Here is a 24,284-nt window from a genome sequence, read left to right on the forward strand (position 1 = left end):
CTGCAAAAAGGGTTCTTCTTACCCAGTTTCATGATGCACGATGAATATGGCTTGGAGAGCAGTATTAGCAGCTCCCAGAAACTTGTGCTCGCTGCTCCTGTGGCTCCTTGCCATAAGCCCTTGGAAGAAAAAAAAAAAAAAAAAAGGAATGTGAGGAATGTGTAGCAGAATCATAAAATGAAAAGATCACTCTGGTCTGATCATCAGCTTGGGTGATGAAGAGCGTGAAGATGACCTTGCTGAGCCTGGGGCACAGGAGAATCCTGCGGGAGCTGTAGTCAGCTCCTCTGGGCTTTCCCCTAGCTAATGCAGTATTGCTCCAGGCTTGACTCTGGGCCAGACTTGATTTAAAGTCAGAGGAGAGGCATCTATTGCAATTTGTAGGCCTGGGATCAAGCTTAAAGTTGAGTCCCTCTAGAGTGAGGAGTTTGTGTGGATTTTTGTCTTTTATCGCGTAGTGTTTTGAGAGCGAGGCAGGCAGAGAGGCTGGAGAACGGCTGCCCAGCAGGGGAGGACACGTGCAGGGAACAGCAAACTGCAGGACAGTGGCACACAGACTGATCCCGTGTCCCCAGCACTCCTCTCCCCACCACAGTGATTCTTGACTGTTGAATTTGATGGAGTTGACCAGTCGTTTGAAAATGTCGTTTGCTCTCTGAAGGGAGGTCAGACATGTAGCTTCTGCTTCCCTAGAGAGCAGCAGGTTAGGAGCACGGGTGAGCTGTGTCGTGCCTGCAGCCTTCACCCGGGCCTGCCCACGGCCTGCAGAGCCTCCCTGGTGCTCGGAGCTGGTACCAGGTTGTGGCTCGTTTGCTGCCCCGTGGCAGCATCTCAGCAGCAGCTGCTGCAGGGCCGAGAGCAGCCAGTGAACCAGCTCTTCATGCAGAAGAGCTGGCAGAGACGTGTCCAGCCTTGTCCCAGGCCTCGCTGACCTCCTGCTCTTGCCTCTGCCCAGTTCCCAGCGCTGCCCCCCAGCTGTCCCTGTCGAGCATGACTCCCGGTGACATCCGCGTGACGTGGCTGCCGCCGCCCCCGGAGCTGAGTCACGGCAAGATAACCAAGTACAAGATCGACTACTGCACCCTCAAGGAAGGTGAGGACGCTGCTGTCTGCTGCTCTGGCAGTGCCAGCAGCAGGTTGTGTTGAGGGGAAGGGGACTCCTCTTCACCCAGCACGGGAGAACAGCCCGTCCTGCCGCTGGTGGTCACAGAGGTGCCAGTCCCTCCTCTGGCAGGGGTTGACCTTTCCCTGTGTGCACGAAGCCTGTGTCCCCAGGGGACTGGTCTGACACTTGTGTGTTTGTGCTGCCCCATGACTGCCCTGGGGTGCCACCTGCACCCTGCTTGGTGGGGGAAGAGCTTCATGCTTGTGGGAAAGAAGGGCAAACACATTTGATTCCTTTTAAGTGGAATCTAATCAAGGTTATCCTTGTGTAAAACAAGAAAGTCTCCTGGCAAGGCTGTATTACTCTATTGCTGTGTTTTATCTGGTTTTATTTAAGTTGTTAGACACTCTAAGAAGCCTTCAGCAGGGACGGTAACATTTTGCTGTGCTGACTGCAGTCGTTTCCATTCCATGTGTGCTCACTTTGCAAATCCTTTGGGGTATTCAGTTTTAAGACCATCAAAGCTCTGCAGCTTATCGCTTCCCAGGCTCACGCGTCTTGCTAAGAGAAGGATGAGGAACGTGATGAAGTGCTGGACATGTTCCCATGCGTTTGATCTGGATTAGTATTCTGCACTGTGACTTCTGGTTCTTGTTTTCTCACCCTGTGACTGCATGTGGCTCTATGGCACCGTAAAACTCTGGAAACTTTTGCAGTCCAGGGACTGAGCACTCTGCAGTTCAGGGTTACACAGCAGTGTTGCTCAGTCACAGCTGAGCTCACGCCACGTGGAGCACAAAAACAAGACCTGTATGTTCATGATATAGTGATACAAACCTCCAACAAGCCTGACCATATCTGCTACAGTGCAAATCTTGGGCCGTTATCATTTTATGTTTCCCATTACCTCCCTAATGAACACGGCTGGGCTGAAAAAGAAGCAATAAAACCATAGCCTGGCTTGATAAAGGTGTGATTTATTTGCAGAAAACAGGGCTGCTAGACAACTGTGGGTCAAGTTAAGGTGATGGTTTAAATCCGAGATGAGAAGCCCAGGAATCTACCATGCGCTGTGCTCCTGTTCTGCCATCGTGCCATCAGCAAGGTTTCTAACAGCCCCGCTCTGGGGACATCCCACAGGTTTGGAAGCAATGAAGGGGTTGCCTGGCAGGATATCAGCTTTGTCCCATTCTTAGCATTTTTATTTCTAGGTTTTCCTGCTGTCATGAGGTTGCATTGGGCAAAGCCAAGTCAGCCCTGTGCACCATAGGGGAGTGGCTGGACTTTGTGCGGCCGCTTGGATGTCCTTCCCTTTGGCTGGGACAAACATGTTGTCACTGGTGTCACCTTGCTCCCAGCAGATCAGGTCACGTCCATCGAGGTGGGTGGAAACGAGACCCAAATCACGCTGTACTCGCTGCACCCCAACAAGGTGTACAAAGTGCGCATCGCGGCCAGCACCAGCGTGGGCTACGGGGCCCCCTCCGAGTGGACCCAGCATCGGACTCCCGACAGGGACAACCAGACCCACGGTAGGAGCTGGGTGCCACCCGGGACGCAGGGAAGGGGGTGCGTGGCCTGAGGCTGCCTCAGAGATGATTTGTCTTCATAAGGGAATTGTAACCCGTGCTTTTTGTTAGAGCAGATATCCACCATCAGCTTTCTGTTCAGTTCTCACTGTACATCCTGCTTGCTTGAGTGATAGGTCCTTCTTCCATCCCTGTGCTGCTGGAAAGCCCACAAAAATACCAAACAACAACCAAAAACAATGTTGTGAAACTATGGATGGGGTAAATGACTGAGTGTTTTTACCTTCTTTTGTTCCTGCAGTGCCATTTGCTCCGACAGAATTGAAAGTGCGAGCGAAGATGGAATCTCTCCTGATAACGTGGCAACCCCCAGCCAACCATGCCCAGATATCGGGCTACAAACTCTACTACCGGGAAGTGGGCACGGAGGAGTCCAGTGATGAAAGCCCTTTGGATGGGGTTGAGGACGAGAGCTGGGACGTCGGGCCCATAAAGCTAAAGAAGAAAGTGAAGCAGTATGAACTGACTCGACTAGGTTAGCTGGTTACCTCTCCTTCTTAGCAATGGGCAAGGGTCTGTCCTCTGCCTTGTGTAGCAAGGACAGACTTCCAAGAGGCTCTGAATTATCTTCTTGGCTGAAGCTGGGGTTTGACCAGGACTGTGTGAGCTGAGCACCCCTCCTGCACCTTTTTAAGAGCATCCAAAGTGGGGCTTAAGGGGCATGTTCTTAGAAAAGTTTGAAAGAAGGAAATTCCTCAAGGCAGCATAGCAAGGGTTTTACTTGTAATGGAGGATTACTAATAATAGTAGTACTTAATACTTGTAAGTAGCAAGTAAGTATAGCAACTTAGTATTACTTAAATACCAATAGATGATTTAAATCAAGTTAGTATATTGTATTGTGTCAGTGTGGGAGTGCTTAGATTAAAATCTCCAGTCAGGAAAATGATTTCTCCTTGCCTATGCATTTCTAAGAAGCTCCATAATTGGGTACTTCTTGAAATCTCTCCCCAGTAAAACTCAGTGATAGCTTCATTCCCCGCATACTGAGCTGGGAGTCCGTAATCTCCTCCACCTCAGGCAAAGGGGCAGAAGAAAGGGAGTGCCCAAGGCTGGAGAACAAGTTTGCTTTACATGCAGATCCACCTGCCTGGCTGAGGTTCATTGTAAAGAGTTATGCTTTCAACACAGAGCGTATATGTTGTGCATGGCATAAAGTTCAGCGTGCAGCACCTGGAAAGACAGTGTGTATCATCACTGGGTAGGTTTCCAGTTCTCAGTCATGTTGCAGCCATCCTGCTATTGAGAGGGTGTTAACAGTTATGAGCTTCTCAGAAGAATTTAGGTCTGCAATTACTGTGCTGAGGAAACCACATGTGAACATCATCAGGCGCTGCTCCAACCACTGGAAAATCAGTCAGTGCAGGGGCTCAGGAATGGGCTGAATTGGTTCCAAATGCTCTGGCACGGCAATGTGGAGGAGACTGCTTGTTCTTCTGTAATTACTTCCTTAAATTTGGGCATCCATCAAGACATGATGGTTTCCTTATGATCTGCCTGGTACGTATTAGCTCTCATTTGTGTCAGGAAGAGGGTCTCGGGTTCCTTCCATTCGGGAATGGTCCCTTCTCTGCCCCTTGCTCTGTTGAGTGACTTGCTGCTGCGTGCAGGCAGCGAAGGAAGGGGCCGGGAATCTGGCTGTGCTGCGGAAGGCGGGAGTCTGGATGTGAAACAAGAGGAAGGGTGGTAGGGATTTGGAAGCATTTAGGTTCATGGAAGGGAATTCCCAGCTCAGGGAATCCCAGGAATCTGCCTCCCTCTTGTAGGCAGAGTGGGTAGGAGTCTCAGCAAAGAGTGGCAGAACTAACATGATCCTCACTGCGGCACACGGCAGGTGGGGAATCAGCTGAGGACATTCCCAGCTCATGGATGGCTGCCTGTGACTCATGGCACTTCGGATCCCTGCATAAAAAGCTATTTCTTGGGAATATCCCTTGATACCAGGATAAGGGAGCTATATATGGCTGTCTGGCAGGAGAGTCGGACTTGTCTGCGATGGGCACAGGAGGGTGTCACAGCTGAAAATACACATTGGCTCAAGCAGTTGAAGAGATAAGTGTGAAGAGATGCCCTGGACGTGTGAGGCTGTAACCAGTGAAGAGCCCTGCGCCCATTTTCCTGCCTTAGTGTCCCCATGATATCGAGGTGTGTGTTAGGCTGCAGTAAGGGGCTATGGGCTGGTCCCGTTTAAGGTTCTTGTTTTGTCTTCTCTTGCACTGGCTTGTGCTGCTGCTAAATGGTACCAGCTCTGTCACCTCTCTCCTGCAGGCATCCTCTTCCTCAGTCCTCTCCTTTCCCCTTGATTTTCCCTTTGGTGGCGGCTCAGCTCTTTCCTTCTGAGCTGCGGGAAGTTGGGGGAGACCTTTTCTCCCCTGCTCTTGCTAACCTCTAGAGCATACTTGTATCTCCGTGGGGAAAAGCCTTCAGTGAAATTACTCATGATGCTTCTAGTCTGCGATCTTCTCAGAGAGGTGGGTGGCAGTTCAAAGGCACAGAAGAAATGCAGCAATTTCATGATCCCATGACATCAAAAGGAAGTTATCCGGAATCACCGTGAGTGCTTATCCCTGAGAAATTCTCATTGACTTCCATCTGTATTCTAGCAATTAGCCTCTGTAATGAGGTGCAACTACCAGGGCCATAATCTACATGAGAATAAGCAGGAAGGAGCTGATCCTGTCCTCGCCGTTCCGTGAAGGAAGAGCGCATTCCTCTGGGAGTCGCTCCATGGAGATCAGGGTATTTTCCCATTTGCAGGGAAGTATGGCATGTAGCCTATGTGAATACCCTCAAAAGTGAATGAAACAACATATTTAGCATATTGGATATATTATAGTCATCCAGATTAGTGATTTGAAATGATCTGGACTAGATTATTCTGCTTATATTTAATGTATGATGGAATGAAATGAAATACATCTGTTTTCATGCTGCCTACTAGCTTCTTGACAGCTTGATAGAGCTTTATGTCTGCATATTCTATGAACTTGAACATCTGGGTCTGTGTATAAAAAGTGAAGCCAAACCTCTGACGGAGAAGTCCCAAATTCCTTTATTTTCAGAATATGAGTCACTTGATCATGTGGCAGAGCTGCTGTGGCTTCAAGTGCAAGCGACTGCCGTATCGCTTCTACTCCGAGTTACCTGCACATCCTGAAAATTACCTGCGTCCAAGGCACACCAAATTCTTATAGAAACATTTAACTGTGTCTGGGGGATTTGGGCTGCTGCTGATGGCTGCGTGTCGGGCTGTACTGGCGGGTGTGGGATGCAGAGGGGGCTGCTTGTTTGGGGGATGCTTGTGCATTCTGCGTCAGGATGGCCGGAGGCTGCCCGGGATGGGCTGCTGCTCTCACCCATCCCGTTTGTAAGTACCAAGTGCTCACGCCGAGTCACGGGAGCTGCTCTTTGCTCTCCGGAGAAGGTGGCCTCTCCTGCAGATGCCACCTCGACCCGGCTGGGACGCCCTGCAGGGATCCTCCTGCTCGGCGTCCAGGGCTCCTTGCTGCGCCGCGGAGCGGAGGGACTTGCCCCTTCCTTCCCTCCGTTGTCTCATGCGAGCTGGCGGCAGCTGCATCCCATCTGTGAGCGCTGCTCCGTGCTCGGATCGCATCATCCGCCCCGCGCCCGTGTCCCGGTGAAGGAGCTTGGAGCGGGAACGCTGGCGGCAGCCGGGCTGCAGGGCTCTGCTTCCACCAAACTCGTGCTCTCCGCCGTGCCAAGTCGAGCCCTTTTCTGCCTCTTCCCCCGTGAGGATTTGTGGTTTTCTGTGGTGATGCGGATCAGCAGGGCAGCATCCGAGGTGCTAGACAGAACTCTCTGCTTTGGGGATTCTTTCAGGGAGAAAAATGTGGCCGAATGGTTTTTATATTCTGAGCGTGCACATGTGTTGTGGAGCAGTGAGAGCCTTTGGTAATTGGTACCATTAGCCTCTGGGAGCATAATCAGTGCAGTAATAATAAAATTGGCATCAATAAGGAAGGCTTTGTGCTGCTTGCGTTGTCTGGCAAAGGGAGCAGTGATCTGGCAGGGCAGGGAATGAACCCAAATTAACAGGCTTCATCAGTGCGTTGCAGCTAAGGAAACCAAAGCACTGGACCAAAGCTCTCCCGAGCGGCTCAGCGGGCCGGCTGCCAGGGAGAGGAGCTGCGGCTCTCATTGAGAACTCTGGATCTCCCCAGTTATCTCCTCCGTTAAATACCACCATGAAACGAAGACTCGGAGTTTCCTTGACACGGCGCAGGAGTGTTGCAGCTGACGCAGGGCAGGAAGGGAGGGGAAAGTGAGTTTGGAAACAACCAGAGCTCTGCCGGGGAGCAGAGCACCCTGTCCTGCAGCTGCGTTTGGGTGAAGTGGGAAGGGGTTTATTGAGGATCCTGCGGTTTCTGGGGTGGGAGTTGTGTGCACTGTTGCTTTTCCAATGGCAAATCGGGAACTTCTATTTGCTATGGAGGCAAAATAGCAAAAGCTCCTGGTGACTTAAATAATGGGATGTAAGGACTTGTTGGAAGTGAATAAATCAGCAAGGGCTTTGGATTTGAGAAGTACTGCATCATTTTGGAGAGAGCGGAGGATGTCCTCAACAACAAGTGCCCACTTGCCAGAGAGAGCAGTCGCTCTGCATGGGTTCCTGTAGTGACCTGAGGGGCAGAAAGTTCAGAAAAACCTGAAGTGAAGGGGGTGATTAACCCCTGGGAGCTGTGGGCAAGTCCGTGTGCTACCGCTGCGTTTCAGCCGTGGCAAAAGGGGAGGACAGACGTAGGCAGGAGCTGTGAGCATGAGCGAGGCAGCGTCTGCACGGGAGAAGCCTGGAAGTGGAAGGAAAGGACTGGATTTGTTCTAACAAATGCAGCCCCGTTTAAGCAGCTCGCTTGGATGGAGAGAAAAGACGGTCAGACCTAAGGAAAGTGTCCGACTGGGGTGGGTGCCAACACCGTCCCCTCCATCCCCCCTACCCAAAGAACAACCAGGACAACAACGGGCAAACGCTGTTTGTTTTCCAGCTCCTGGGAAGCTCTACGAGGTGAAGCTGGTGGCATTTAACAAGCACGAGGATGGCTATGCAGCCGTTTGGAAAGGCAAAACGGAGAAGGCGCCTGTGACAGCAGTAGGTGAGAAATGGCTTTTATGGGTTGCTCCTCTCCTGGCCTAGAGAGGAAGGATTCGAGAGAGACGTTACTAAGACAGGGAAGATCACAACATAAGGAATCACACTGGAGGAATTAAGTTAGGAAGGACAGAAAGGAGCAGTTATCCCCCTTTTGTCCTGAGTTTGGGTAGGCTTCACCATGTTCTTTCTGGCCACATTAATGGTTCTGGGGTAGTCTTGGGAAGTAGCCAAATAATCTGGGTTTCGTATGTGACGCTATACAGACCCTAGGACATAAATGAGCAGGATGATGTGTTTCTCACAGTATTATAAAGAAGTTAAAGCTCCAAAGAGCCAGGCTCCATCTCCAGCTCTGCCAGTCCGTTGTGGGATGCTGAAGTCTTGGCCCTTCCTTATTCTGTGGTGGGCCTGTTGAGTTTGTAGCCTTGAAACTGGCCTTTGCTGCACAGTCATACAGTGCCAGCCTGGTGTGTGGGTCCTCCTAACACACTCGGCTGCCCTGGCTGAAGAAGTGCCTGCTCTTCAGACTGCATGCACCGAAAGGCCGAGTGGGGTGTCCAGGCTTAACCCGGACACCTGCATATCTGTGCAAGCTTCATAGCTGAAGCCTGTTTTCTTCCACGTTTTCTCTGTGTATGGCAGCTGTCCCTTGTGTCATTCACATCTCTGTATCTCTTCTATCTGCTCTGCAGATCCTCCAGTGCAGAAGGGTCCTCCACTGCCTCCAGTCCAAGTCTATGCAGAGTCCAACAGCTCAACCTCCATCTGGCTCCGCTGGAAGAAGCCCGATTTCAGCACAGTCAAGATTGTCAACTACACCGTGCGCTTCAGCCCCTGGGGCCTCAAAAACGCCTCCCTCGTTACGTACTACACAAGGTAAAGTGGGATGCCCAGGGTTCGTCTGCCAAAGAGCCCCTGTGCCTGAATAGCACAAGGTAGGAGAAACCTGCAGGGAAGGGCCGGCGCTGAGCACGTCCCTGAGCGTTTCACGTGCTGCAGTGTCTGCCCTGATCCGCAGATACATTCAGAGCTAGTGAAATGTGGCACTGGGACTCCCAGAGCAGGGATTTGTCCATAACTGAAGTGCCAAAGGATCATTTACTGGCTGGTCTCTGCATCTTTTCTCCTATGACTGGACCATGTGTGGTGGTTTCTCTGTTAACAGCGAAACCAGGTGCAGCTATAGCCAGTCTCAAAGCATTCCTGGTTTCACAAGTTTGATTGAAAAACTGCAAGAGTTTAGCTGTGATAATAATTTGGTAATATACTTCAAAAACTAGCTTCCCGTGGAGGTTTTTAGCTTGTAGTCAGCTGGGTTTTGAAGCTTTTCTCTGCATGTGTTTCTGGAGGCTACTTCGCTCTGTAACTGGTTGCATTCACATGGCTGCAGGAGATGGAGCCTTAAGTGAAGCATCAAATACTTAAGAGCTAAGATAATCTCTTAGAGTGTTTCTGGTAAGGTGCTAAGGTGGCAGTGGGTGGGAGAACCTGCCAGTGTTCATGGCCTTGTGGATGCCTCCTCTTTCGGCAGCTCGGATGAAGACATCCTCATCAGTGGGCTGAAGCCCTACACCAGGTACGAGTTTGCGGTGCAGTCCAACGGTGTGGGCATCGATGGGCCCTTCGGCAGCGTGGTGGAGCGGTTCACCCTTCCAGACCGTGAGTAGTTATGAGGACTGAAGCTTCATTTCTTCTGGCTTTCCCTGAATTTCTTCGGTCTTGGCTCTGGTGTGGTGATCTCTGATCTCTCCCCGGTTCTGATATACCCATGTATGTAAAAGCAAAAGCCACAGGGGTGGGGCTCCGCTGCCTCCAGTCCAAGGAGGATGGACTAGCTAGGAATTGAGCTAGGAATATTCTCTCAAAGATGAACAACACTGAACAACATCAAACTGAGTGATGTGGCTTCTTCCACACTTTCATGCTTCCCTCGGCTAGCCAAGGTGCTCATGTCTGCTCCCGTGTGGGACTCGGTGCTCTCCCCTGTGTGCTCTTCCCAGCGTGTTTGGGTGGAATGTCCAGCCTCCCAGGTCACCCCTCCTTTCATGCTTGCAAACACGACTGTGGCGCCACTAAGGAGGGCTCAGTCACCCGCAGGTTGACTATTTCCTCCTAATTCCTGCTGTTCAGGGAGTCTTTCCCTCTATCCCGCAGGTCCTTCAACGCCTCCGTCTGACCTGCGGCTGCAGCCGCTCAACCCCTACGCGGTGCAGGTGCACTGGTGCCCCCCTGCTGAGCCCAACGGCATCATCGTGGAGTACCTCATCCTGTACAACGCCAACAACACGCAGCCCGATGACATGTGGACCCTGCTGACACGGGAAGGTGAGCAGGAACGGCCCAGGAAAAGTTTGGCTTGCTGGGAATACTTCTGGGAAAGAGTACGGTGGGGAGAACGGAGGACAGAACACGGAGAAGGTCAAGAGGGGAGAGCTGGGGCTCATGCCTGTACCAGGTTTCCAGGCTCTTGTTCTCTCTCTCTTTTGTTTAGGGAAGAAGAAAACACTATTAGAGGGGAGAGCAGCCTGAAGTTTGCTGTTTACTCAGGGTCCAAGGTGCATCTCAGGTGTTACAGACAGGGGAGACCTGTCTGAGAGGCTCTATTTGAAGCAGAAACCCCCCGTGGTTGCCTCATCACAGGGGCAGCCACTCAAGGAATCAGGCTTAATGGGCCCCAACTCCCTGCAAATGGAATCGTAGCTAAATTGGTCAAGGCTTTAAAGTGTATTTTAATTAGCCATCAAAGCTAATGTTTCTGTCTTTGGTTTTTTGCCTCCCTTGGAGCACATACAAATACATAAAGGAGCTTTGCAGCCAGCTTGCTTGTGGTTTGCTCTGGGTCTTGCTCCTGGTCACAGAGGAGAGCCTGGCTGCAGTGAGACTGGAAATCTTACGTGTCTAGGGCTGATACAGTCCCTATCATCCTGCAAATGTCCTGTGGGTACAGGCTACCAGCCAGTAATTCCTAGGAGAACATATGCCAGCAGTGCCACATGCAGCCTTGTATCAGCTCTTTAGGCAGAAAATTCATTAACTTCTAAGGGGTGTATGAATTATCTCTTAGAGCACATGGCATAAAATCTGTCACTTCTGAGGATCCAACAGAATTCCACTGCTGCTTTGCTGCAACCCTCTGAATAGACTTGAAACTGCATGTACTGTTCCTCTTCTGACTTGCTTTGATCAGGAAATATCTTCAGCACCGAAGTGCACGGCCTGGAAAGTGATACCAGATATTACTTCAAGATGGGAGCCAAGACAGTGGTGGGATCCGGGCCCTATTCGAACGTGAAGGATGTGCACACCCTGCGGGAGAAGCTGTCTGGTAGGAGTTTCCCTTAGCCCTGGGCTGGGAATGGAGTCGTGCTGCGGAATACTGCAGGTTGTCACCTGGGTTGTCTCTGGGTGCCACCGACGTGCCTGGTGTCCCCTCTGAGAAGGGGAAGCACAGTTGTGCGCAGGTCGGTGTGGAGGGTCACAGCGTGTGCAGCTCCGTGAGCCCAGAGCAGCTCAGACCCAGCCCAGAGCAGCCCCTGGTTCCTCCTCCCCACCCTGAGCCCTCCAGAAAGGCCCTCGCAGCCTGCACCTCGCTGCCTTTCTTAGCCCTGTGTCACATAAAGTTAGGGGGTTACCTAGGTGGCACTTTCAGCTGTTTTAAACAGTGGCTGTCAAGTTATTTTTTTTCCTTTCTCATTCTGAGGGTATTGAAAATCTGCCAGAGTGGGGAAGGCAAATCTCAGTCTCCCAAACCTTTAGAAAATAGGTGTTTTTCATCTGTACTTCCCTTCCAGCTTCACTGTGTGTATACCCAGGCAGCACACACTAGTTTGAGCAAAGGTGACGCTTCCCTGACTGTGAGACACTTGGTGCCTTTTCCTGCGAGCGGTTGCAGTGACACGTGTGTCCCTCCCCACCTAGATGTTCTGGATATCCACTCCGTGACGGGCATCATCGTGGGCGTCTGCCTGGGGCTGCTCTGCATTCTGTTCTGCATGTGCGCCAGCTTCCGCGGCACCAAGCACAGGTGGGTGTCCCGGCCACGGAGGCCACGGAGCTGGACGAGGAAGGAGAGGGAATTCCCTGACCGCCTTCCCCTACACTGAACGTCTTCCCCTTCTCAGCTGGGCTGTTTGGCGCTGCAGTTTAGTGGAAGGCTGCTTGGGATGCAAAATATAACATCAGTGAATACAAAGACTGAATTTTCGAAGCACTAGCCAGCTAGCGAAAATATTTTAATCAGTGCATTTTTGGGGTGGTTTATTTATTTTCCCAAAAGCTTCCCTTTAATTTGCATAATTAAACAATTATTTTTTGCAGTAAGGGGAAAAAAGGGAAAAACAGATTGTTACCTGTCTGTGGGCAGTGTTTGGCTTCTGAATTTAGACAGTTCAGAGGATGTTAGGAAAGAGTTTGCTAACTTCCAGTTAGAAAAACTTGACAGGATGGTTTAAGTAGGGTTGGACTCAGCCCAAAACTCTGCTTTCCCAGAGATCTGAATCCAACCACAAGGTTTTGGAAAGATACATCTGAAAATGAGCCTAGTTTTTGAGAAGAGCATTGAGCCGGTGGCAAATCCCGGGAGTAGAAATAAGCAACTTGTGAAGTCTCATCCCAGAGTGGCCCCAAACCCTCCTCTCCTGTTGCTGCCCTGGCGTGTAAAGCAGAGAGGAGGCTGGCACAGCTACCTGCAGCCAGGGATGAGGGAGCAGTGCCCCCGTCCTTGGGACCTGCTCTGTCCTGTGTCTGTGTGTAGGATGTGGGTAGGGGATCCCCTTCCTCGGGAGGGTCAGGGATGGGCTGGATGGATCCCAGTGGATTGCTTTTTCTGACAGGTCTCTCAGCTGGCCGAGTGGAGGGCTGTGAGGTTCCCTGGAGGTGCCAACCCTGCTAACTCTTCCTTGTTTTCCTTCAGGGAGACACTGCCAGGGATGGATCCGCAGGGAGCCGCCAACCACAGCTACTACCACCGGGGCAGGCAGGGGGTGGCAGCTCCTAGTGCCACCTCCGACTGCCACGAGCTGGAGTCCCTCATGTCCCCGCTCCCGGAGGATGCCCCCGTGCCCCTGGGGGACATCGCGGAGCTGACGGAAGTGCACAGCCTCGTGCACACAGGCCGCCCCGACGACGCCGTCCCCGGGAAGAGGAAGGTAACGAGCCCTGCACGGGGTGACCCCGCTCCTGCCCCCGGCCGGAGCCCCTGCTTGCTGCGTCCCTGCTGCTGCATTTGGGACCCCTGTGCCATCCTCCTCCCCTTTTTGTCTGCTGGGGACAGTGGCCCCTTGTCCCCAAGCAAGCGTTATTGCCACAGAAAGCTGGGCTGTTCCTGTTGCCATCGCCTAAAGATCATGTAAGAAAGCGGCTGCCGCCTGGCACAGAGAACTAAACAGCCCAGGAAAGAGCAGCTGAAGAAAACAGCACGTCTTGCCTGTTAACTCGGGCCCCAGCCTCTGCTGCTGCCCTGGCACAGGCCCAGCACGTGCAGGGAGTCCTACGGTTCCCCACGCAGGTGTTTCTCCTCATTAGAAACCCCAGAGAACAGCGCTGTGTTGGCAGGTGAGGCAAGGGACACCCCTGCCAGGCAGCAGAAATCCTTGGAGCTGGTGTGCGGGTGCTGCCGTATCCTCAGGGTGCCTGGGGATGGCCGCAGTGCCGGGGAAATTCCAGCACATTTGCACTCCAGACATCAGCTCCACATTGGCTGGGGTGGATGTTCTGCTTTCCAGGATACTCGTTTGTCTTGGGTAGAAGGTGCTCTGTCCATAAATACCGTGTCCATGAATAGTGTGTTCACTGGAATACCCTTGAAGATGGACAGGAAGCGCTTCATTCATTCCTTTATTTTTGAAGGAGTCTTTTCCTGCCCTGCTTGGTTTGCCTGACACTACCTTGCCTTTCACTCCCTGCCCATTTCGTCTCTCAAGCTTGCCTGAAACATTTCATTCCATTAGGGAACCTTTAATTGGCCTAATTTAGTTAATCTGTTTATGTCTCTCTTTGTAACCCAGAGAGAGCATGTAAAGCAATTAGGAGGTTCAGTAAAACAAACGCGCTGCGAGTGCGGGGGATTCGGCGCACGTCGACGCTCCGCTCGCGTCGCTATGGGGAGTTGCGTTGGGGTAGCCCCTTGGCCAAGGCCGGTCCTTGCTGCTCGTGGCCATGCAGGTGCAGCCTCTTGGAAGTGCTGTGTCCTCCCCTGCCCGCGATATCCCTGCAGGCTGGGGCCGTGCCCAGGGCCGTGCCCAGCGAAGACGCTGCCCTGCGGCGCAGCCTGCCCGGGCGCTCGCGGGCTGGCACCAAGCCGTGGCCATGGGCTGCAGCTGAAGCCTGTCCGGATCCAAGCCGAAGAGCACGAGGAGTTTCCTACAGCCCTTTGTGTTAAATAAGGAACAATTTTTTCCAGGGAAGGTGGTTTACCCTGTGAAACAGGTTGGGACATGGGCGACCGGCGTCAGTGCCACCTGCAGCGGGGAGGCTGTTCCCTCAGCCACGCTCCGGGTGACAGCAGTGAAGATGACCCAGCGAGGAGGGGACTGCCAGCTGCCCAGGCCTCACCTCTTAGCAGTTTTTCTCCATAAGCCTCTTCTTTCCAGTCTCCCCCATGGCTAACATCTAAATCGACGTGATGGAGAAGGACTTAGTCCATGAATCTAGCCGGCGTGGGGGAAGGCTGCTGGGAGGTCAGTTCCCCGAAGGGCTTTGCCAGCAGAATAAGCACGTGGTTTTGCTGGCTGTTGATGGCATCAAGTGGTTGCGATGGCTGGAGCGGGGAAAGGAAGGATCCCGGCTGCTCCCGGGAGAACAGGGCCGTCGGCCGCGCTGCCCAGGAGCCGCAGGCTGCTGTGCGGGGAGCGGGCGCTGGAGGGAGATGTGCTCCGAGCAGGACGTCGCCGCCCGGGCCCTGCTCCAGCCACCAGTGCCACCCGCGCTGCCTGCAGCCGGAGCGGCCCTGAGCGCCTCCACGGATATTCAAGGGGAAAACAGGAACGTCGGCAGGGTGGAGCTGCCGGGGAGCCCCCGTCCCAAACGGTGCAGCCGGGGTGTCAGCACGGGGCTCCGCAGGGCCGGCAGCTCCGGGAGGCAGTCGGGAACGTGGCCCTTGACGACCCTTTTCCCTCGCTGGCTGTTTCCCAGCGCTCACACACACAGATTGGGCGGTGCATTGACAAGCCGTGTCTCTCCTATTCCCCTGCCCTGTCTCTCCTGTTCTCCTGCCCTTCCCGGTGCCCCAGGCGCTGCTGTCCCGGGGACACGGCATGGGCTGTAGGTGAGGGCGCAGCGCGGAGCCCAGGGAGCAGCTCTCCTTCCCTGGCACAGGGCTGAGGGTGATAGAAGAGCCCTGCTCCAGGCAGCGCCGTCTCTGCTGCTCCGGGACCAGCAATCTGGGGGGCAGAGGGAGTGTTAGGAAGCATCTTCGCTTTCCATGGGAGACCTCAGCTTTTCCCCGAGCGAAGCCAACCCCCAGTGTTTGCTCTTGTGCTGTGTAAAGCCACCGTCCTGACATTCTGCTGTCCACAGGGACCTCCTCCCCACGGGGCTGCCTTCGCCGTGACTCTGAGCCAGAGCTGCAAAACATCAGGGAACTGGGATCTCCCCCATTGTTTTTCCTCCTCTTGTTGAAATTTGGCCGCGTGGAAACAAAAAAGTCACAATGTTTTCTCAAAAATACTAGATGTGAGCTGTGCTGCGGTGCCTGTGCGTTGGGGTGTAGCCTGTGTGCTCCGCGTGGCATCAGAGATGTCCCCAGCCCTGTTCTGCACAGGATTTCAAGCTAGTTTAAATCACCAGCCTCGTAAAACAGGGAAGGTTTCAAGATGAGCGTTTCCTGCACGTTCATTCTCGGCTTCTGTATTTGCATGAAATCATTAGTTGTCACCGAGAAGGTAACGCGATCTAGGTTCATTCTTTACCAGTCCAAGTTTCTATAAAAAGCTTAAAATGAAAAGGCTTGTTTGCTTTGATAAGGATTTAGCTGTAATGGAAACACCTTTTACTGGAAGATGCTTTTATTAGTTTTCATTCCTGTGTTTGCAGTGAACTCAAAAAGGGATTTTTTCCTCTATAAATTAGTATTAGACTGGCACTCCTTGCCCTCATTCATCTATTGTAGTGCAAAAAAAACCCAAAAACCAAAATCCTGTCTTCCTTCAGTCATTAGTAGCCTCTCTTGAGTTGAAAGAAATAGATCACTTATTCAGCCAAGAGATATTGCCTGAAAAAACACAGCTTTCAGGCACACAAGACCTTCTTCAGGTCTCTTGTGAAAACAGACCCAGAATTAATTGCAGCTGCCCAACCTCAGAGACAGGGGCCCAAGGAGGGATTTTTTTCCCCAAACATAATGCGCTTGAACAACATGTGGGATAGAGGCCATGTTTTGTGGCTGATGGGGTTTTTTTGTTTGTTGAAAGTTGCAAACTGGTACAAAACAAGTTTGTTCTTCATTGCAGCCAATTCCAGCCAGAGCCGAGCAGGCTGTTCCCAGAGCCATCCAAACCTATGTAAACACGGCAGATTGACGTTTCCGCTAACAGATGGTCCGTTGGGGATTGCAGCAGAGCTGCCTGTTTCTCTCCACGTTTTTTGGTATTCACAAGATGCCTGCAAGAAGGTTTTCAAGTTTGCTCTGTGTCTGTTTGCGTGCGATGCTCAGCTCGCTCTGATGGCAAATACGCATGTGAGCATCTATAACAGGACACACACACACTTGCGTGCGTGTGTGCATGTTTGGGTGGGCTCAGCTCGGAGATTTCCAGGCAGTATTTGCTTAGTAACGTATGTTCCTTAGAAAAGGCACACACGGCATCAGTCAGGGATGTGTCTGCAGTTTCAGATGGCGGCAGCAAATTGAACACGTTCTTGAGAACCTGCGTTTAGTGATACTCCTTAATGCGAGTCATGTGTGATCGCTCGGCTGCTTTCTTGCTATCAAAATGTTGTTTAATGATTGCCCACCTGGAAAGGGAGCAATTAGGGAACGCTCCTGGCTCAGCATATGCTGTTGAGGATTGCAGAGGGGAACGGCAAAGAGGCCATCCCAGCATCTGCTTCCAAAGCGACCGCGCTGCATCCTCAGCTCCGAGCGCGCAAGTCCCTGCTGGGCAGAGCTCTGCCGCGGATGAGGCTCTCGCTGCTGCTTTCCTTGGGATTCGATCCCGAGGCAGGGGCAGGAGCTGCTGTGCCAGCGCCGGCAGCGTTTGCTGCTCACCGAGGACCTGCTTGCACACGGCATCTGGTGCCGCATTTCTCCCTGGTTTCCAGCCACACGGGCTGAGGCGCAGGGAGCTCAGATGGCTCCGGTCAGGCCCGTGTTGGGAATGTCACCGGATGGAGCAGAGGAGATGGCCACGGGGCAGGAACCCGGCCTCTCCTGCCCGCGGGGAGCAGCAGGCGGTTGGTAGCCTGGGTAGACGTGTCCTGGCTCTGCCCCCCACATTGCCATCACGCTCGCGGGGCCGTATTCCGCGTGCGCACGCTCGGCCGTGTCAGGATCTTCACTTCAACCTTGCGTCCTCCTCTTGCGTCTGCCCGGGCTCCACGTAACATCCGTCACACGTAGTTGGCTTATGGCTCCCTTAAACCTGAGTATGTGTGTGCATACATTTATTTATGTGCTCGAGCACGTAGCAGGGCTGAGCTCAGGTACATGCAACAGAGCCCAGGAAAATGAAGCCCTGGAAAGAAAATACTTTTTTTTTTTTTCCTGTGAACTAATAGTCTGAGCTGTTAAATAACTTTGGCTCTTCAAGGCGCCCGTTTCCCATGCACAGAGGTGTGCATTCAACAGTTTATTGCAAGGGGAAGCTGAGGGAACCCAGAACAAATTGCGTTCAGCCCATATAATTTAATTAGATCTACAAACAAGGTAACACTGGTTGCCCAGGGGATTTAAAGCTGAACGAGGAATTGCTTGGTGGTCTGTTGCAAGAATAAATAAATAAATAAATAAAATCCCCAAATTTTGTGCCGCTGTGTTGACTGGGAGCACCAGAGTGTTTACCCAGGCCGTAGGTGCAGAGCGAGGGGTTTAGTGTCGTCCTCAGCTCGTCCTGGTGTGTCCGTCCGGGACGTGCAGCTGAGGCTCCTTCTTGCTGCAATGTTGCCTGTGCCAAAGCAATCCTGAAAACGTTCGGCTGCAGGAGATTCCCACCGGCCCTGTTCCCTTCCAGGTGTTCTTCAGTAGGCTCCCACTGCTTTGGGTTTGTTTGCAGCTTTGCGGGGAGTTTTGTGCCATAATATACTTCTTAGCCTCAAAATTTGTCGATCAGTGGAAAAACTCTCCTAAGACCAGGTGTGAACTATCTGGCAGCTTTATCTGCTTGTTATCTACCACATCAGACCTTGCAATGCAAAGCGATGAACCCTGGTGTCATGGGGAATGGGGCTAGTCCGTTGTAGCGAGCACATTTATTGTGATGCCAGTGGATTTTTTATTTTTTTTTTAAGTTTTTATGTTTTAACTCAGCTCTTCTAACACGCTGTCCAACACAGCTTCCGTTGGCCTCTTTCAAGCCGCCCCTTACTTCAGGTTTATGAGGATAAGGATCTGTGTCTGTGGTAACTGTGTCCCTTCTCCCTCTTTGCTCTGCAGGCTCCGTGGAATAAACCAGGCAGGCAGCCCTGGACAAACAGCGCAGCCGGATACGGAGACCCCATCCCCAAAGAGCCCCTGTGCGCTGCGAACGGCTCGCTGACGCTGCAGCCCGGCACGGGGCAGAGGCTCTTGTTGCAAGCCCTGGTTTACGACGCCGCACTGGTGGGTGTCTGCTGGTTTATTGGCTTGTGTCCTCTGATGCTTTTCTGTTTTCACCCATTGCCCCCTCTCCCTTTCTCCTTTTTGCAGCACAGGAGAAAAGGTTTTCTTCTCTGCGCTGGTTGCAGGTGGCTGAATAGCGGCTTTATTTTGGGGGTACAGCCCTGCAGGCCAGCAAGGCCAGCAGCAGCTGAGTAAAAGCCGCTTGTTTTTCCAAGCACCCCTCAAGGGTTGATTGAAACTCCTGCTCCGCGTGGGGTAGAGCGATTCCCACTGCACTGCTCTTTAGGTGGCTGTGTAGGTGGGAGGGAAATCCCAGTCTCCAATACTCTGGAATAAATGCAGGCTCCTGTGTTGGAGGGTTAGCGCAAGAATCATGACGTCCGCCACGGTGTCCCCAAAGCAAGTGCCACCCCTTCCAAGTGACTCCATACCCCAGGATTGGTCTGGTTATGGCTTTTAAGTTCAGCCCTCTTCACCCTACACCTAACAAATACTTCTAAGTAACCTACCTATGCTCCCTTCCTAGATAGTAGTGCGAAAATCAATTATACACAGGATGTAATTAACACTGTGGATAGTCAAGACAATGTTTTACAACCCAATTACAGGGCACCGTTTACCGCCCAGCTCACCCATCAGAGTTTGTCAACAAAAGGAGAAAAGTGTTAAAATATGGAAATGGCTCACACAGTTGCTGCCTACAGACAGCACAGCTTACACACAGTATATCCCACCTCCATGCTTTGAATAGTCAGCCCAGGACTAACAGCCAGCCCAGGATTTGAGCAGTGATTACCTGAAGAGCTCTTTGAGAGCTTCCAAAATCATATTCCTGTTAAATTATCAAATGCTCAGCTGATAGAATAACTTGCTTTTAGCAAGCTTTCAAGATGGGCTGTGCTTAAATGCCGCACAGGAGAATTGCTTGGTGTTTTGTTCTGTTTTTTTTTTCCCTGAATTAGATTGCTTGATTTTTATACCATTTTTTGCAAGCCATGACAAGAGTTGTACTGAAATATTTTGTCATATGAAACCAAGATTAAACCAGAGAAGTGAGGGGAGCCCTAGTGTCTTATTATGGTTCGTTAGCACTATCCTTTAAAAACCTGACCTCTAACATGGGGAACCAGAGTGGTGATTTTTGCAAGTTGAGGTGTGTGACCCCCGTGGGAGAGGCTGGCAGGATTTGCTGCTTCAGCTTGCCAAGAAACCTCGGGCAAATGAACTCGCTGCCTCGGGACATGCTTTTCCACATAAAAAATAAGAATAATGATCCTTAGATGCTTCTTAAGACTCCAGCCTTGAGAAACGTATCAAGATAGGCTTAATAATGACATGTGTTCATCCCAGCACACTGTGGGTTTAGAGGGACGCGTGCTGCAGTGCTTGGGTGTGTTGCAGTCTCAATTATCTGACTTCTCTTTCCCCTCTCTTCTCTGATACCAGATCGAAGCGAAGAAGAGCCACCCCCCGGCCTGTCTCCACCAGGTGGAAGCCGAGGTCATCGTCCATTCGGATTTTTCAGCCTCTGACAGGGATTACGACTCTCAGCTCCACACTCTGGACAGCGAAGGGACGGAAAGCGAGGACCAAGAGCCTGAGGAGTTTCCCTGCGCTGACCTGGCCCTTCCCGGCTCTCCCAGCAGCCGGCAGGATGTTGGGCAGCCGCGGATGGACGATTCGGAGGTGCAAAGCCAGGGCGGAGAGCTAAGGACGGACCAAAAGACTCGCAGGACAGAGGCCATCCACGTCCCCGGCCTCACCAACGGCTTCCATGGGCACGGGCAGAGGGTACCCACAGCGGGCAGCGGAGACCCGGGCTCCATCCGGGAGGGCAGGGGGGACGTACAGCCAGGCAAGTGCCAACCCGTGGCCCCAGAGGATGCCCCCCTGTGCAGTAACTCTGCTTTAACCCGCTCATCCTCAGCATCTGAGAACACGACGTACGTCCACAGTCATTAAAGCGTAAATGAATCCGGTTTTGATCATGGGAGAGCTGGAAGCGCTAACGAAGGCCTGTCCGGGTGAGGTGCCGCAGGCCCTTGGCTTGCTGAGGGCTAAGCTAAGAGGAGCTAAGAGGATGCAGTGTCTCGTCAGAACAGGGTTTGGGCCTGTCAGCTCTACATAACCACCGTGGAGAAATCAGCAGGTAGCTTGATCAGAGCCCCATCTTCCTCCCACTAAACCTAACGAGCAGTTTGGTGTTTGTGGAAGCAGGATTGAGCCATCTGCCCAAGTCTGATGTGAAACCAAGACTAGAAGGGAGCCTTCTGCATTAGCCTGGTCCAGTTCCTTCCCTGCAGTCCTCGATGGCAAGTGTAAGAGGTCTTTTAAGGCCGAAAAGCAGCAGCGTTCACTGAGGGATCCCTCTCAGCTCTCTCTTCACCGGGGAGGACCTTCGCGTTATCCACTGCCTTGCAGCAACGGGATGAACTTTGTCAAGCGAGGAGGTGGAAACCAACGGAACAGAAGTTGTGAGCTGTAACCACCAGCTTTTTCTGCCCTCCCGTGGTTAAAATGATTATAAGGCTCTCTCCATACGCTACGACAGTAACTATTACTAGCAGGCTGATGTAGTGGCCTTTTATTACACACTCTACGAGTGCCTCTAACACCTTGTACTATATAGAACCTTCTCCAGTGTCTGGGTCATTTCACCAACCTGGACTTTGTTTTACGTAGGTTCTTGTACCTAATATTTTAGGTACACATCTGTCCTTTCAATGTACAACATGTATTTTTATTTCCTTGGAGCATCTTTATATTATTTAATTTTATAAAGTGGAGTAGTGTGTGGTATAGAATAGCATTTTTACTACTTCTCTCTTTCTTTTTTTTTCCTCCTTAACAACACAACTACCTCATGTCTGTTGGAGAAAAAAAAAGCAGTAGGTCTACTCATTTGTTGTAGTCCATTATAGGTTTTAACTTATTCTTATACTGCCTTTTTTCTAAAGAATATGTTTGCACTGGTTGTTGACTATTTTTAATGAATAGTGGAGATCTGATGTCTCTCTTGCTTTGCTTCTTTGTAAGGCATCGCTGTAGGGCACCTCTGCAGCTGGAGGGTTGGGATGTTTCTCTGTAGGACTGTGTGTTTTGTAGCTGGCCAGAAGAGAGTATTTCAGCTTGTGGGATGCTGGTCAGTCTTTAAGGAGCTTATACTATTGAAGAGATTAAAGAACCAACAGTTGCAAAAGTAACTTGTGATCTTGGGGCATCTGTTCCTTTTTCTGTGCCCGAGCAGACATGTCCCAGATGATTCCGATTTCCAGACAGTGGCTCAAAGTCTCCTGGAAGCAGCAGCTTTACTGCAGGCTTCTCCCAGCACGACCCATTCTGGTGAACGGCTGCGTTTGCAGTTGTCCCACTTGCTCCGTCACTCAGGCAGGTGCTGGGTACCCCGCGCAGTCTTGGAAACGCTTTCCGTGCTCCGAAGTGCCGTGACTCCGGAAGGCTTTGGCAGGGAGACTTGGAATGGGCGCTGCGAGCGGGCCGGGCTGTTGCTGGCATGGGGCAGTGGTGATCAGCCTGCAGAACTCGCTGCAGCGAGGCCTGGGCCCGGCCGCTCGGCGGTGGAGCCTTATTGCGGGCAATAAGGGCAATTCACGGTTATACGACAGTGGATGCAATTGCTGAGGTCCAAAGCCCCCAGCTGGGAGTATCGGGCTGCAGAGGGCAGGGGGAGATTTCTGTTGCTGGCCCTTCGTTTGCAGTTGGTCTTGGGGAAGCGGCCCTGCCTTCCGTGGAAGAGGCCCCTTCTCTGTACGAACCAGACGGCCACCTCGGACGTGCAAAAAGGGAGAATGACCCTTGGCGAAAGGGTCCAAGGGAATTCCTGGTGACTTCCTTGCAATTCCAAAACAGAGTCACCTGCCTTGGTTCTCCTTGCAAAACCTGTGAGCGTAGCAGCGCGCTAAAAGCCTCCTGCTCACGTGCTCCTGGTGATGCAGACAGAACAGCCGCGGCTCAGGAGAGCTCCCTGCACCAAACCTTTGGAAAAACTCTTGGGGGAGAGACTGGAGGAGATGCAGCGGGGTGCACACTCTCCCCTCTGCTCTAACATTTATTTGGTAGAAAGTTGAGCAACAGAAGTACTTCTTTCTCTCACGTTGAGGCTTCTGCTGACCTTGCTGCACCCCAGGGGCTTGCACCAGAGCTTGAAAGTGGCAGCATTTGAGCATCCAGGTGCTGCAGTAGCTGGGGACGGATGTGCCAGACCTCAGCTGCATAAACCAGGGCGCTTCTCTTGGATGGACAGCAGCAAACGTGGCCTGAAATCGCTCTCCGTACGAGCACCCGTGTCCATGCAAAATGCTTGGGGTCCTCATTCATCCCAGCTGAGCCCAGGTCCCCGCTGGTTTGAACGTGCAGGACCCTTCTAATTGCAGCTAGTGGTGGGAAACGAGGGGAAGGAGCCAGATAACCCACACCTCGTGCAAAGCTGAAACAACCAGTGCAGATATATTTTTTATCATGAAATAAGTAGCTTAATTTCCCGCAGACACTCAAACTGTTGATACCGTTAATAACACATCATGCTTAATGTATGTTCCTCCACATCAGGCTCCCTTTTCTTCCTTTCAGTAACACTAAAGATTATTGCTGTTCAGCTTTATGCTGCTGTATGTTGTTTTACATTGTTAAAATGTCAGATCTGTCTCACTGGCATAAGTTTGTAGTATTACTGTTACCATTTGGCTACACAACCGTATATTTTCCATGCTGCTGTGAAAGTCAAAATTCTAATTCTTTTATTTCTTTTAATTTTCTGTTACATGAAACATGTGACTTGGCTAAAAGTATCTTTTCAACTTTTTTGATTTTTTTTTTATTTATCAGGCAGTAAAGTTCTGGTTTAAATAGTTCAAATGAAATAATTTATAACCTAGGTTTTGAGAATGTGTTGCATTACTAGCTAACGATACTGAGATCAGTCCGTAAAATATGCTGTGCAAGAAAACAACCATTTTAGTAGCACTCTGTATATGCTTTTGATCTCATTAGAAGTAGATCTTTTGAAGGGATCATTGTGTCTTTTCTAATCAATACCCTTGTTAGAAAAGAGGTATTCAGTCCAGCAGAAATCAGTCATTTAGTTCTGTTACCATATTCCCTTGCTAATATTTTAAAGTTAAATTTCATTTAATTTTGTACACAATGCATAAGGAAGTGTAACCAGAACTTGATCTTGTTTTAAGATGTATCTGTATTTGGTTCCATGCTGTACTTAATTATAACTTTCTTTCTTCAGAGACTGTTCTTACTCCACAAATATTCTTTAGTGTTAAAGCGTAAGAAGACCTTGTCCTTATATTCCTTAATTAATGGATTATTAATAAAATATTTTTTAAAACGGTGGCATTTTCTCCTGATTCAGTCTGTTCCAGCTCATGTTCCAAGAGGAGGCTTCGTTGTGGAAGGCTGATTCCGAGACAGCGCTTGGAGCGGCCGTGCCCGGGGAACGAGCGGTTGTGCGCGGCGGTCCCTGCCCTCCCCGAGCTCAGGTGAGGTGCTGCAGGACAGGGGTTTGCTGGAGCTGCGGGGAGCTGCAGTGTAACCGCATTCCCTAATGTTTCACATCCATCCTGGTGCGGATCAGCTCCTGGCTTTGGGTTGGATGGGACCAACCCCTGGCAGCTGCCGCGGCTGCACAGCGGCAGAACCGCAATGTCGCGGGCGTTACAGGGGGAGATGGGACATCTCGGCGCTTCTGAGCCCGCACCT

General features: G+C 51.5%; 1 protein-coding gene across 1 annotated transcript in view; it reads left to right on the forward strand.

Annotated features, from left to right (window-relative positions):
* The window catches only part of IGDCC4 (immunoglobulin superfamily DCC subclass member 4), a 78,366-nt gene extending 57,793 nt beyond the window's left edge, over nucleotides 1–20,573 (forward strand). The window contains exons 9-20 of the mRNA XM_088534978.1: nucleotides 956–1,093; nucleotides 2,464–2,637; nucleotides 2,936–3,169; nucleotides 7,698–7,805; nucleotides 8,497–8,680; nucleotides 9,336–9,463; nucleotides 9,959–10,129; nucleotides 10,992–11,129; nucleotides 11,723–11,828; nucleotides 12,717–12,951; nucleotides 18,393–18,557; nucleotides 20,004–20,573. Coding sequence (XP_088391104.1) covers nucleotides 956–1,093; nucleotides 2,464–2,637; nucleotides 2,936–3,169; nucleotides 7,698–7,805; nucleotides 8,497–8,680; nucleotides 9,336–9,463; nucleotides 9,959–10,129; nucleotides 10,992–11,129; nucleotides 11,723–11,828; nucleotides 12,717–12,951; nucleotides 18,393–18,557; nucleotides 20,004–20,519 — 2,297 coding nt within the window. The 3' untranslated portion in view covers nucleotides 20,520–20,573. The remainder of the gene's footprint in view (nucleotides 1–955; nucleotides 1,094–2,463; nucleotides 2,638–2,935; nucleotides 3,170–7,697; nucleotides 7,806–8,496; nucleotides 8,681–9,335; nucleotides 9,464–9,958; nucleotides 10,130–10,991; nucleotides 11,130–11,722; nucleotides 11,829–12,716; nucleotides 12,952–18,392; nucleotides 18,558–20,003) is intronic.
* The last annotated feature ends 3,711 nt before the right edge of the window (nucleotides 20,574–24,284 follow it).

This window comes from Tinamus guttatus, unplaced genomic scaffold (assembly GCF_059628265.1).
Source record: "Tinamus guttatus ecotype Peru unplaced genomic scaffold, ASM5962826v1 Tinamus_guttatus_pri_ptg000004l, whole genome shotgun sequence".
Lineage (NCBI taxonomy): Eukaryota > Metazoa > Chordata > Aves > Tinamiformes > Tinamidae > Tinamus > Tinamus guttatus.